Here is a 13,909-nt window from a genome sequence, read left to right as displayed (position 1 = left end):
ATCCCGTCCGTAATCAATTACTCTTTAACCGCCACATTTCTGTCCGTCAGCAGACTTTTATTATTATTATTAAACTTGTATAGAAGTAAAAACTCAAACCGACCCCCCCCCCCCCCCTCCCTACACCCCCCACCTCCTTAATCTGCATCCCCTCCTGCAGTCATAACAAGGCTCGGGATAGGAAGGTGGTGATGTGGGCAGACATTAGAGGGGGGGGGCATGGAGCAGAAAAACAGGCATGTGTGTGTGTGTGTGTGTGTGTCAGAACAGGAAGCAGAACAATAGCTTCTAGATGAGAGCTGAGGGATGGAGGTGGAGGGTGTGGGGGTGGTGGTTGGTATGTTATCAACAACCCCCCCCCCCTAATGGGCTCCTCTGGAAACCTCTGTTAACCTCATTAAACTCTTACAAGGTTTTTCCCCCCAAACAACAGCGCGTTTTACGTCACTTTGGGTCACTGTGACGCTGGAGGAAGAGGAACAAACAAACACAATAAATGGGGGGGGGGGCTCACCTGCATTCCCCCGGCACGTCGCACATGCCGTGCTCCACGCTGCATCCCGGCTTGCAGATGGCTTCGGGGGGAGAGAAGAGCTTCGTTAGCTTCTGCGTGTTGGAATAGTTTCAATAGTTTCATTTCCTCTGTTTTTTCCTGTGTTTTTTTTTAAAAAGGGGGCGGAGACTCGCTGCCGCCGGCAACAGTGGACGTCAGCGTCCCCCCCCCAGCAGGCCGAAGGTGTCTCTAAGAGAGCCCCCGGGCATTCTTTAAATTCTTGCTAACGTGAACTTCCCGAAAGGATGTTTAAGCAACAAGGTCTCTGAGAGAGAGTGAAAAGGGTAAAAGCCATTATTTCACATGATGCTTCACGCGGTTTTAAACGCAGCGGGACGCTGCAGGAGGAGACGCTGCAGGAGGAGACGCTGCAGGAGGAGACACTGCAGGAGGAGACGCTGCAGGAGGAGTCTCTGCAGGAGGAGACGCTGCAGGAGGAGTCTCTGCAGGAGGAGTCGCTGGTTTTCACCTGTTTTGCAGTCGGCCCCCGTCCAGCCCTCCATGCAGCCTCGGTTGCCCTGCTGGTCGCACACGTAGTGGCCGAAGTAGTCGTCCCGCGGGCGGCACACCTTGTTGCACTTGGCGCCGTAGTAGTTGTCGTCGCAGCGCACGCGGACGGAGTACAGCAGGCCGGAGCCCCCCACCACCTGCTTCTCCTCGCCCGGGTTCAGCGTCCCTTTGTCCACGCTGCGCCCGATCAGCAGCTCGTCCCCTTAAGACACAACACATGCACAAGCTGGTGTTTGGCGAGGATTTCGAGGAATGCACAGCCTTTCATCCCCCCCCCCCCCCCCCCCCCCTCAGGATGTCCAGCGCCGACCATCGGAGCCGGGCCGGAAATAATAAGAGACGTGGAACAGACGAGGAAGGGCGACATAGGAAAGGACCCTTTGGCTTGATTCTCATGTAGCAGGAGGGGGGGGCGGAGCCAGCCACGCATTACCTGATATGTACAAGTACACACACACACACACACACACACAGTGTATACGCGCATATTAAACCGAGCTGCACACCCACCACCTGAAACCTTCACTCACTGCTGCTCTTCTCCAGCAATTAGATGTAAAAATATGGACCAATGGCGAGCGGCGGGCGTCCCGGAGGAGAGGCCGCTGTTGCCAGGCAGAGGGAAGGCCATTTGAAACCGGCTTACATAAACAACGAGGGGCTTCGGGTCCCAGCAGCTGATCGGCTGCTGTGAAGACCGCTTTTTTTTTCCAGTCTCTGACTGGAGTTTTTTTTTTTTTTTAAGTGCTGAAGCACTTTTGCTTTGACCTTTGACCTCTTTAGTGCCGGTTGCCTTTGTAACTCCGGTGACCTTTGAGCGGATGGTTTTCCTTCTTCCATCTACAGAAGGTCAACATTTGAATATTTGGGAAAATACAAGTTTTTTCTCTACAACAAATTTATTTTGAACTTATTCAGTGTTTCAAACTCTTTAGTAATGAGTTTTATTTGGTTTCTGTCCCCTCGGTGGCGTCTCTTCCCACAATAAATCTAAATGAAGCACAGCTTTTCCTTTCATGAACCTCAGGGCCGAACGGATATCGGATCGAGTGGTCGTCACGGCACCGCTGGAATGAGGAGGAAACACGGAGCGCCATCGCCATGGCGACCTGCTGCAGGCTGTCATTCCGCTCTGGGACGCGTCCCCCTTTCCGGCTGGTTCACAGCCGCCGCGTGTCATTACCAGAAGCCCCGAAGCAACGGAGTGAAGCGCCTTCGGGCTTTTTAATGCCAGCCGATCGACGCGGAGGCAAAAGATTAACAGTCGAACCTGAGAAGCGTTTTCTGCTGCTTTGATGAATCGGTCCGTGACATGAAATCATTTCAACATAACTCATCCAATGAGACGTGTTTGTTCGATATAGATTTCATGTTACAGAATTATTTTTTAAATGAGTCTGATCTGGTTTTTTGTCTTGTATTAATTGAAATATTGATTAAGTTTTCAATATATTTTAATTAATAATATATATTTTCTAAAATATTAATTTGCTTAGTCGACAAACCAGGAATATAAAACGAGTAATAATCACAGGAGGCTCCGTGGTTTCTTACCGTTACTGTGTGTCCCGTTGTCTCTGTCCCAGGCCTCCACTATGACCGTGTACGCGCGCTGAAACACAGAGGGGGGGGGGGGGGGGGGGGCAGAGGTTATCACAGTGCACGCCAACGCAGAAACCCACATCCAGAGTGTCGCTCATAAGGGGGGGGGGGGGAGGGGGGGGTGCTGGTTGTGACGTGACGCGCTGATGGTTCGCCTGCACGCTGCGCCCTGCCTCCCCTCTCGGCCTCCCTCCCACGCCGAATGCCTCCTCCACATTGTTTCAGGTGCCGTCTTATTTTCTGTTATTTTATTTTTTTTCCCAGCGGCCCCAGCAAACAGAGTCGGTCGGACGAGCAGCTGTGAGTTCCCATGAACCCGAGAGTGACTCGCAGCGACGGAGGGCCGCGGGGAAGATTACAGGGGAGCTTACAGAGCGGGGAGATTAGAGGCGGCGGGACGACACAAAGCACCAAAAGGTCACCTGGGAGGTCGCTCGAAGGGCGCTGGGACACGGTTTGGAAAGAGAGACGTCCGTATGCCACACATCCCATAATGAACACCGGGAAACTGTTTATTAAAGATGTGAAACAAGCTGCTGGTGTCGTTCATATTTCCAGAGATCCAATAAGGATTCTTGTACCTGAACATCGAGACAGCTAACTCGTTAGCATCTTCCAAAAATCAGATGATCATATCAGATCTGCATGTCTTATCGAGCTATAGGAAAAACTCTAAATAAGCACATTGAAATGAGATGATCATGTGACCCAGAGAGGAGCGTGGGGGGGGGGAACGTCCCTTTGGCCTCGCAGATCAAACTGTTTCAGAGGCAGAAGCTGAACCTCTCGCCCTCTCCCAGCATGCATTAGACCAGTGTTTCTCAACTGACCCACTACATCTGACCCCGTTGTAGTGGGTCGCGGTCCATTGCATGGAAAATTCATCCTGGGATTTTATTTTGAAGGGACTTTCTCTAATGCAGCGGGGTGTCGGTGTTTGTCCGGCTCGTCCGTCCTTGTTTTCAGTCAGCGCAGCAATTAGAACGCGGCTCGTCATTAAGGGGTAAAGGTGGGTCCCGGAGCCAGACAAGTTGAGAACCACTGCATTAGACTGTAGGACCTGATGGGAGCAGGACCCCCCCGCGAGGCGCCGTCGTTAATGAGTAACAGCGTGTTCCCGCTCAGGAGCTAATGCTAAACGCAGTGTGTGGAGGCCAAAAAACACCAAGCCGCCGCCCCCCTTTCAGAGTCTCCTCCGTCAGTAGGTAAGGATGGACACCTCCCTGCACTCATGACCAAGATGGCGGCGCGTGCACAACGCGAGGCTCAGCTCTCTCCACATTTTGCAAGTTAGTAATTATATGCCTAAAGCCCCCCCACCCCCCCCCCCAACCCTCTGCACTTCAATCATGCACATTTTTTGCACAAAATTTGTACAACTTTTCATTCATATTTAAAACCGTGCAATTATAATTATGGTCCATTTAGAGTCAAACAGACCCTGAAACAGGAGATGCTTTAAAAGGGGCGGGGCTACACGCTGATTGACAGGTCACTTCTATAAAGTCCGTGAAGGTGACGGAGGTCAGGCTCCACCCACAAGTCATCCATCAACTCCAACTGTGTGAGGGAACGTGATCATAATCAATCTGTCCCTTTGTAATCAATTCTAAATGTCACAGCCGCAGTGTGTGTGTGTGTGTGTGTGTGGGACATCGTTAGGATATAGGGGGGGGGGGGGGGGGGGGTTAAGTGTGACGGAGACACTTGACACCTCCTAACCAATTTACAGGAGTCAGAGGGATTTGAGTTTTCATTAAGCGGGAGGAGCCCCCCCCCCCCCCCCCCCCCCCCCCGCTGCCTTCACCTGTTCAATGAATAAATTATAAATTAGGGCTTGAACAGCCGGCGGCGCTCTGCTGACGGGTCACATGCTGCTTTCAAACAAGCTCATAAGATCTGATCTCTCGCCTGTCGCTGGACGAAAAACAAGCCTCTTCAGCGCAGAAGACTGCGGGACACGGTCTGGTCTGGGGGGGGGGGGGGGGCAGGGGGGGCAGGGGGGGCTTATCCAAGTGGCTCCTGATGACGTCCCCGTATGGTTCTGACGTTTCCCCCTGATTCTCGTCACTTTTACTCAGTTATGGAGGACGTGGATGAAGGATTTGTGGTTTATTGTGAAAAGTCACCGGGTGCTCCACTTCCTGTCTCCGGGGGTCACATGTTCACCGCGACATGTGTTCGCTATCACCAATATCGTCCCTGCAAACCACAGCTTCACACCTTGAGGGGGGTTCATAATGAGAGGAATGCTCCTTTAATTGAAATTTCACAGCAGCAGGGATTAATAGTTAAAAGAGAGAGAGAGAGAGAGAGAGGGGGGAGGAATAGAGAGAGAGAGAGAGAGAGAGAGAGAGAGAGTGAGAAAGATCCCAATTAACAACTTCTGTGGAGTTGATTAGAGGAAGAAGAAGAAACACCTGTCACGTCGCACCTGTTAGTCTCCTGACATGAATAAAACATGTGGCTCCCGGCAGAGAGGAGCTGGGATGGTTAATTTAGCACATTATTAACAGAACAGACCCCCCCCCCCCCTCCCCCTCTGAGGAGACACCCCCCCCCCCCCCCCACCACCACACACACACACACACACACAGATCTAATCAACGCTAATCTAATCAGGTCTTTACACCGAGCGGCAGAATGGAAAAATGACCCAATTCACTTTTCCCACACCAGAGGCGTGAAAAGCTATTTGCGTCGCCGCCGGTTACGCAGGCGAGGAATCCTGAGCATTTTGTCTTTTGGAGAAAAGTGTGTGAGGCGAAGCAGTGGGAAGCAAACGCCAGCTTAAATCCATTAGTGAGTCCTTCGGGTGGAGCCCAGAGAAGCACAAAGACACCGCTTCATGCAACTTCACATCCAAACATCTCAGCAGCAGAACACGACGTCAGTCGAAATCCTTATTGATTCAAAATGACCATGGCGGGTGTTTTATTCCAGACGTTTTATTCCCAGATGTTCCCACATGTTCCCCGTGTAGCTCCACACATCAGGGGGAGGTACCCCTACAAGCACCTGGAGCAGATTCCTTCTATCTCCAGTCTGGGGGATAAATCTTGATGTTTGAGTCGTGAGGAGAAAACAGGAGACGACTAAATGAAGCCACAATGTGATTGGCCCGTCTGTGTTTTTGATGGGCGGGGCTTAGCAAAGGTTCTGTACGGATGGGTTCACTCAACTTGAATCAATGCAGAGGTTTTGCATTGATATGAAATAGATTCCCCACTTCATCACACACATCTGACAGAGAGGAGTGTGAGATGGTTTCTCCATGAAGTGGGCTGTTGGGTAACTGGTTTGGGCCCAGATGTGTTGAGTAACCCTGATGAACCTTCACCCGATCCCTCTAGGGGGGGGGGGGGGGCAGTTAGGAAAGGACGAGGTCCACGCTGCACCAAGGGACGGAGAAGGAAGAAGAAGAAGAAGGAGAAGAAGGAACTCTTTCAACGCGTTTATTTCATCTCTCCAGCGTATATTGAAGAGCCAGATGAAGAGTCAGGGTGCGTTTCTTAAACACTGCAGCGCCCGCTGCTTTAATTTGGTTTATTTGTCCGTGAGATGAATGGCAGTTGCATGAGGAATTCATTCATTTCCACATGTGACTTCACGTGCCCTCTGCCAGAAGAGAAGAATGCCCCAGAAAGCTGTCCTGAAAATCCCCCACAAACACAACGAAGGACAATGAGGTGAAGCAGAAATGACCTCGGGAAGCTTCCATAAGGGAGCAGGAGCATGATGGGAAAGCAGAACTCTGCCTCTGGCGCCGTGGACCTTGCGGTTCACAAGGAGAGCCCAGATGTTCCAGGAAAACAACAAGAAGATCTTCTCTCACTCTGTTTCGACCCAAAGAAAGCAAACTCGACGCTAGCGAAACAAGCTAACGAAACAAGCTAACGAAAGAGGAGACACAGCAGCCAAGTGCTTCGTAACACAAAAACTATGTAGCTGCAGGGTGTGTGTCCCGGAGGAAGCTCCGAGAGAGAAGACAAAAGAAGACAAGGATCCATGAAGACATCAGTGGCACTCGTCTCTCACTGAGGTCCAGCTGAGCTCCATTAGGGCTCGTGAGCACCTACTGGGAGTCAAGAGGGGAATGAAGCTGCTTTAATCACCTCAGTGTTTACAGCCTGAACACACACACACATTCACACCTGTAATCTGTGAAGTGGACATCTGATCCAGACAAGGAGACAAAGATGTAAATGTAGATCAGAGAAACCACAAAGACATCTGCGACTCCTCTGCTCCCATAGACGTCTATGAGGAAATGACTCTACTTCTGTGTAGTGACCAGCAGGGGGCGACTCCTCTGCTCCCATAGACGTCTATGAGGAAATGACTCTACTTCTGTGTAGTGACCAGCAGGGGGCGACTCCTCTGCTCCCATAGACGTCTATGAGGAATAGACTCTACTTCTGTGTAGTGACCAGCAGGGGGCGACTCCTCTGCTCCCATAGACGTCTATGAGGAATAGACTCTACTTCTGTGTAGTGACCAGCAGGGGGCGACTCCTCTGCTCCCATAGACGTCTATGAGGAAATGAGTACTTCTGTGCAGTGACCAGCAGGGGGCGACTCCTCTGCTCCCATAGACGTCTATGAGGAAATGACTCTACTTCTGTGTAGTGACCAGCAGGGGGCGACTCCTCTGCTCCCATAGACGTCTATGAGGAAATGACTCTACTTCTCTCTGGATTTATTCCCTCAGTGAACATTGTAAACATGAGTTTATGGTCTCAGTCTCTAGTTTCAAGTCTCGTGTGGTCAAACAGAGGAGAGAATGCTTGATGGCGGGTGACGTGCTGATTGACAGGCCGTTACCATGGCGTTGTACGGTCGGATGTCCATGTTTTTGACTTCATGAGAGTTTATTGGAACATTTAGTAAACCACTGGATGACCTCACGATGACTTCACCCACTTTTTACACACAGTCGATCTAATGGAATCTTGAAGTCCTTTTTTAATGCCTGTATCGCTCCCCGTCTCATTGTGGTTGCCTAGCGACAGGATCACAAGGCGTCCGAGCCGCATTACGTGAAGAGGAGGTTCCACAATGTTTCCTAGAACATGAAGCGGAAACAGACAGACCCCCCCCACCCCCGCCCTCTGCCTCCTTCTCCTCCTTCTCCATCCACTCCAGAATATGAGAGAAGCCTCTTCACTTCACTTATAAAAGCAGGTCAGTGAGATGTTCTTGAATGTCCCATCCACAGAGCCATTGAAGGACCGTCACGTTGACTCCATTCCCACATTGAGGTAGAAGGGCCTGAAGCTGCTGTAGAAGCCAACAAAATCCTTCTAGTCCAATCTGACAAACTCTTCACGCTCAAGACAAACTACCTTTTCAACAGGTTTCAACCAGATCACATGGGCCACACGCCAGGGCTCCTCTTCTGTTTGCTCTTCAAAGTGAGGAGAGAAGCCGGCGGGTGGCCTTCACATCGTGAAGCTTTCCGACGTCAACAAGGAGCTTTTCAATCAGAATCATTTGACTTGTTGGGATGAAGAAGTAGATTTCATATCAGCTTAAACACACACACACACACACACACACACATTGAACCAAAGCCAGCAGCAGCATCATTAATCAATCGGAGCAGCTTATCACACGCCGCTCACACATCAGAACCAGGTCAGCTGACGCAGAACCGGCGACAGCGTGGGAAAGACCAGCGGACTCACACACACACACACACACACACGACACGTAACAGAGCCCTGTTGCTTTTAGGGTTAATGACGCACAGATCGGAGGGGGGGGGGTCCAGAGAAACATGTTCTGGGTCAACATGCATGCTTCATGAAGAGAACTTTGTTCGATCTAGAGGCGCATGGAGGTCGCTGGGAGCTGATGGGAGCCTCTAAGAGTACCGAAGGAGACAAGAAGGTCTGTCAAAGGAGCATGAAAGTCTTCTGTTCTAACCCGTGGTGACATCTTTACCAGGGACCCACTTGGGTCGCCACGCAGCCATGAAGCTAACGGCTGCTTGTCATCTGTGGGCTTTGAGAACGAGACGTTCTACTTTCTGCAGCATCATCACACCGAATGTTCCACATCGTCTCGTCCGCTCACCCGACACACACACACACACACACACACACAACCAAACCCCCCCCCCCGAAGATAACCAACCGTTCACCAGACCGAGAGAGGGAGCCCGCCAAAAACGCACTCGGCAAATGGCTCGGGCCGAGCGGCGCCATCCGCCATGTGATCGTACGCTGTGACCGCAGCCTGCTTTCCCCATGTTTCACTGAAACATTCACTCCAGGGGGGGGGGGGGAGGAAGAGGAGGAGGAAGAGGAGGTCTCCAAACAACAGCTGTTGCACCTCTGTCCTCTCAGATCTGCCAGGCTGGGGGGGGGGGGGGGATGCTGCCAGAGGGAGAGTAAAGAAACTGAAGGAGTGTGCACCCTCCATCCTTGGTTTACCGACACAAGGGGTGAGGGGAGGACAGCCGCTCTAAAAATACCCCATAAGGAGAGGGAGAGAGGGTACGCTGCGGGTGAGGGGGGGGCGGGGCGGCGGGGGGGGGGGGGGCTGGTGGTGTTTTTTTCTGTCAAAAAAGAATAGTTTCTGCCTCCTAAAAATACACTTCCCTCGTGACAGAACTCTCACAAGGAAGCCGCTGGTTCCTCTCTCTGCTTCCCATCCTCCCTCAGTTCATCGGTCAGACCCCCCTCCTCCCCCCCCCGGTTCCTTCCATTAAAAAAAAAGATGTCACTAAAGACCCCAACAGCCCGGGGTGGCGGGGGGGGGGGGGGGGGGGGGGTGGACCATGAAGGGAAATGATTGGCAGAACAATGTCCCAATTCATGTCAGGACCAGTGGCCCAGATAACTGGGGCCGACCGAAGGAGTCCACCATGGCAGCACCAGAGGCCACACACACACACACACACACACACACACACACACACTCACTTAGCAGCACAAAGTCTCCTGACCTACGAGGACAGTCAGACTTGAGACCTTCTCCCTGAGGAATCACACACCGAGTGAGCGATGTCTTTGTCTCTGTTTGATACATCTGAGAACTCGACATGAGAACAGGATTCATTCATTCATTAAAGAACGTTAACAACCCACAAGACGTTTGGAGTTTATGTGGAGTGAATTATTCATGCGTTCTGTGTGCTGTTGTCCGTGCGCATGCTGCAAATACAAGAAGAGCGTCCACTACGCCCAGCTTCCTTTATTAAAATGGGTATTATTATTATTATTATTATGTAATGCAGTGGTGCCAAAGCACAGAGAGGGTCACACACCAGAGATCTAAGATAAAAGCACAAGGTGTGACGACATATTCAGCTGCTTCAACATGAGCTGATTAACACACACACACACACAGTGGAAACAACTGGCCCCACACACGCCGACAATGACCCGATAACGGGCAGAGCGTGAACCTGAGAGGCGGCGAGGTAAAGGCACCCCCCCCCCCCCTCTGCCGCCCACCCCGATGGGTCCAGGATCTTCACTTGTTTGAGTAGTTGGTGACACCGATACGCGCCGCCTGTGTCACACACGACTTTAGTGGGAACCCGACCCGCCCGCCGGGGGCCCCCGACTTACTACTCCCATCTTCCCCTCCGCTGACAGCTGACCACTGATGAATGGAGGGGTCAGACGACAAAGCGGCCCCCGATGTGTACGACGTGTTCGCTGTGACACGGGCGGCGTCGCCGTGGAGACGCCGCCCGTGATGAGCACCAACGTTTGGGGATTCCCTCTCTGTACGTTTCACTGGCTTCCCTTAAATATACATATTATGTTATATTATATTATATTATATTATATTTGCATTCGTATCAAGAAAATGAGATGATGCTTAAACTGGAGAAGCTGCCGACATTCAGTCCAAAGGTGCATTCATTTCTTCTCATTTCCACCTTCATGTAATAAAAATGATTTCAGGATTTCACCTGCATCGAGTGCATGTGTCAGCATGTGGAAAAGTGTTCACATTTAGGAAGATTGCTTCACTGCATTCCAGATGAAGCCTTCAAACAAGCTTCTGCCCAAATCCCAGCGGTTTGAAGTAAACGGACTAGTAAATGATTTAAGTCATTTAAACCAAAATAAAGTAATGATTACACGTTTTCCCATCTTTGTTTTTGCCCTTTTCCAGGTCCAGGGCTTTTATTCTGACAGCTCGCTCAGCTGTTGTGGGAATCGAACCTGTGACCCCCCCTGCCCCCCCCCTCTCCCCCTGCTAATCTGATACAGATCTCTGAGTAGAACAGCTCCCATAGACTCGGACTGTGTTTCCCACGCGGGCTGCGCTGCTTGTTTGGATTAGATAACAGGTTACCTGCCCCTTCTTAATCACCCCCATGGGGGGGGTTGGGGGGGAGGGCGGAGAGGGAGACACGTGTGGCAAATGTGCCCAATGGCTGTAATTCTCTAACTGATGCCCGTGACCCTGAACGCATCTTCTGCGCACCTGCCGCGTCCACTCACCGGCCAGGCGAACTGGAACGGGATGACGATCTTCCCGGCGTCGTGGTTCCGGTTCTGCCCGGTCTTCGAGCCGCCTTTGAACTGAAAAGTATTCCCACCGAGGACCTTGGTAGTCTCCGAGCCGTACGTGCACGGCCCGTTGGTCGTGACCTCGGTCTGGTATTCCTTTAAGCACACTCGGAAGTACGTGTCGCACTCGTCGGGCCCGCAGGGGCCCTCCGCCGCGCTCCTCTCCGCGTCGCAGCAGTCGCCGTTGAGCAGCTGCCCGGCGGGGTTCCCCACCGACATCAGCTGCAGCTCGAAGTACCCGGTGGACCGAGACACCTGTGGAGAAGGCACGGTGAGAAAGCACGTCCACTGTGTGTCTCCTAAATAGTGTCTGAATATGGCGTGAGGTCAAATAAAGACTTATTGTCTGTGGGGGGGGGGGGGGTGGTGGGGGGCATCACGGGCCGCGTAAGGAGCGCTACGCTCCTGCAGCCCGCTGCGCACATCAGGGCCGCTGAGAGATCTCACATTATGGGGAGAAAACGCGCTGAAACACCGTTACACCAAATAAAACGCCGCTCTTTTTGAGGATGAAACTTTAAAATACAGAACTTGTGGCCATCATAACTTTACGGGTTGATCAGCAGATCAGTTAAACTTCATTTAGAGATCACATGATTACACCGCCGAGCGTTCAATTCAATTAAAACAGATTTTAATCCCCCCTCCAAAAAAAAAGAAAATAAAAAGAAAAAACTTCCAATCCATCGATACGCGGACCCCCCCATCGATAACCTCCCCGTCCCGCCCTGATGGAAGTTCTCACCTCGGCGCACAGCGCCACGAGCAGACACACGAGCGAGCCGCGGCGCACTTTGCCCGGATTATTCCACATGTCTCCGGCCGCGCGGTGCTGGTTACCATCGGGGAAATGAACAAAACGCGTAAGTCTCAAGGCAGCCGTGTCCCTCCTCCTCGTGCGTGTGCTGCGGGGCGTGCACGGCGCGGGATGCCTGTGGCTCTGGAGGAAGAGGAGCGCACCGCTGCTGCTGCTGCTGCTGCTCTTTGGTCCACGGACGCACTGAGACGCACTGAACGGCGGGGAAGGAGAGCAGCGGCGCGTCTCTGGAGCCAAAAGCCTGAGCCGGGCGATCCCACCAGGGGACGAATGGACGGCGGCGCGGGCCAATCACAGGCCGCCTGGGCGGGACGTTTGTAGGTGGCGAGCCAATCGGGAGGAGGTGCCGAGGAGGAAGGCGCGATGGGAGGGACGCTGCTGGACTTATTGTGGAAGTTGTCACACGGGAGCTTGTATTTGTGTATTTTATTACACTCACACCGTATTTCACCAAACACACGTGACTCTGTGCTGCGACAAGTGACGTGCATGAGATGCGTGCATGAGATGCACGCATTAGGACTTTGATTTATGAGGGAAAACCTCACACATTTAAAGTCATAACTTATAAGGCTTTTATGCAGTATTTATAATTCAGAAGATTGATGTCAGCAGAATAAAACAAGCAGCAATGGGGCCCGTGAATCGAGTCAATACGCACGCGCACACGCACAGACACGTGCGTGCGCAGGACAGCTGACTGCTCACTGACCAGAGGACACAGGAGTAATAGCGCCCTCTACTGACCGCTCACCACCCCCACCCCCCCCCCCCCACGCAAGCACGCACACACGCACGCACACACACACACACACATATTGATAACTTGTTTATTTCTTATTTGTCATTTCCTCTGCTTTTTATTACAAGTCATTTCTCGTTCTTTCCCTCCTCGAGTCAACTGACCTCAGAACCGTGCATCCACAGGCAGACAGATGTTTATTCTCAGAACCGTTCATCCACAGGCAGACAGATGTGTACTCGGGCCACAGGACGGACTGAGGGTGATGGAGCAAAGCCTTGAAGGACCAGCTCACCATCAAACACCTGCAGGCCGGACAGCTGTTTCTGGAGGAAATCTCCCTGCAGCAGCTGCGTCTTCAGCTGCATCGCTCTAATTGTTTGGCTGCAAATGAAAAAGTAGCAAAGCGCCCGAAAGGCTCATCCCGTCGACTCCTCCTTCCTCGTCTCTTTAGCCCCTGATGAAAGGTGGGTCCCCGTAAAACAGCACATTCTTCTACAGTCTGGGGACTTTAAAACAGATCATTCATCCATGTATGTGAACACCAGATATTTGCAACATGAAGAAATCCGACATGCATTAAAAACGGTGAAACTTCCAGCACACAGACGAGACTTCCTGTTGCTTCCATATTGGGTGGAGGTCTCAGAGAGTGGGGGGGGGGGGGGGGGGGGGGGGGTCCCGGGGACGGTCCGATGGGACAGCTGTTTCTGTGCTCTCACATCGCCCGGCTGCAAACACACAAGACATCAGTTCTGCAGGCCGACAGGTGGCTCCTCCTGACACCCTGCGGCAGATGTTTCCTCTCAGGGAAGCAGGTGCAGAGCGACACACACACACACACACACACACACACATGTGACTCATTCACACGCATCTCTTTATGGCGGCTCTTATCAGCAGCTAAGAGGAAGTACGGTGAAGCAGACAAACTGAATTAAACGTCCTCCTCGATGAGGGGACTTCTCCTCCTCACACTGAGGATGATCGCGATAACTGATGCAGAACAAAGGTGCATCCAGCGTGAGATCAGGGACCTGCAGAGATCAGAATGAAAGCATTTCCTTCATTTTGACGCTGGAGGCAGACGGCCTGTCGGAGCCTAATTGCTTAATTATTGCACAACAATGAAAACACAAACAGCTCAAA

The 13,909-nt window shown here is 52.0% G+C and overlaps 1 protein-coding gene across 1 annotated transcript; it reads right to left on the bottom strand.

Moving 5' to 3' along the window:
- Positions 1-245: 245 nt before the first annotated feature.
- On the bottom strand, positions 246-12,243 carry LOC119227381 (protein jagged-2-like). The gene is made up of 5 exons (XM_062560444.1): positions 11,947-12,243; positions 11,133-11,456; positions 2,618-2,675; positions 1,023-1,265; positions 246-575 (listed from the first exon to the last, which is right to left on the bottom strand). Exons 1-5 carry the CDS (start codon positions 12,013-12,015, stop codon positions 511-513), a joined length of 759 nt encoding a protein of 252 aa, XP_062416428.1. The 5' UTR covers positions 12,016-12,243; the 3' UTR covers positions 246-510.
- Between the last annotated feature and the right edge of the window lie 1,666 nt (positions 12,244-13,909).

This window comes from Pungitius pungitius, unplaced genomic scaffold (assembly GCF_949316345.1).
Source record: "Pungitius pungitius unplaced genomic scaffold, fPunPun2.1 scaffold_154, whole genome shotgun sequence".
NCBI lineage: Eukaryota > Metazoa > Chordata > Actinopteri > Perciformes > Gasterosteidae > Pungitius > Pungitius pungitius.
This window is presented reverse-complemented; position numbering and strand designations above follow the sequence as displayed.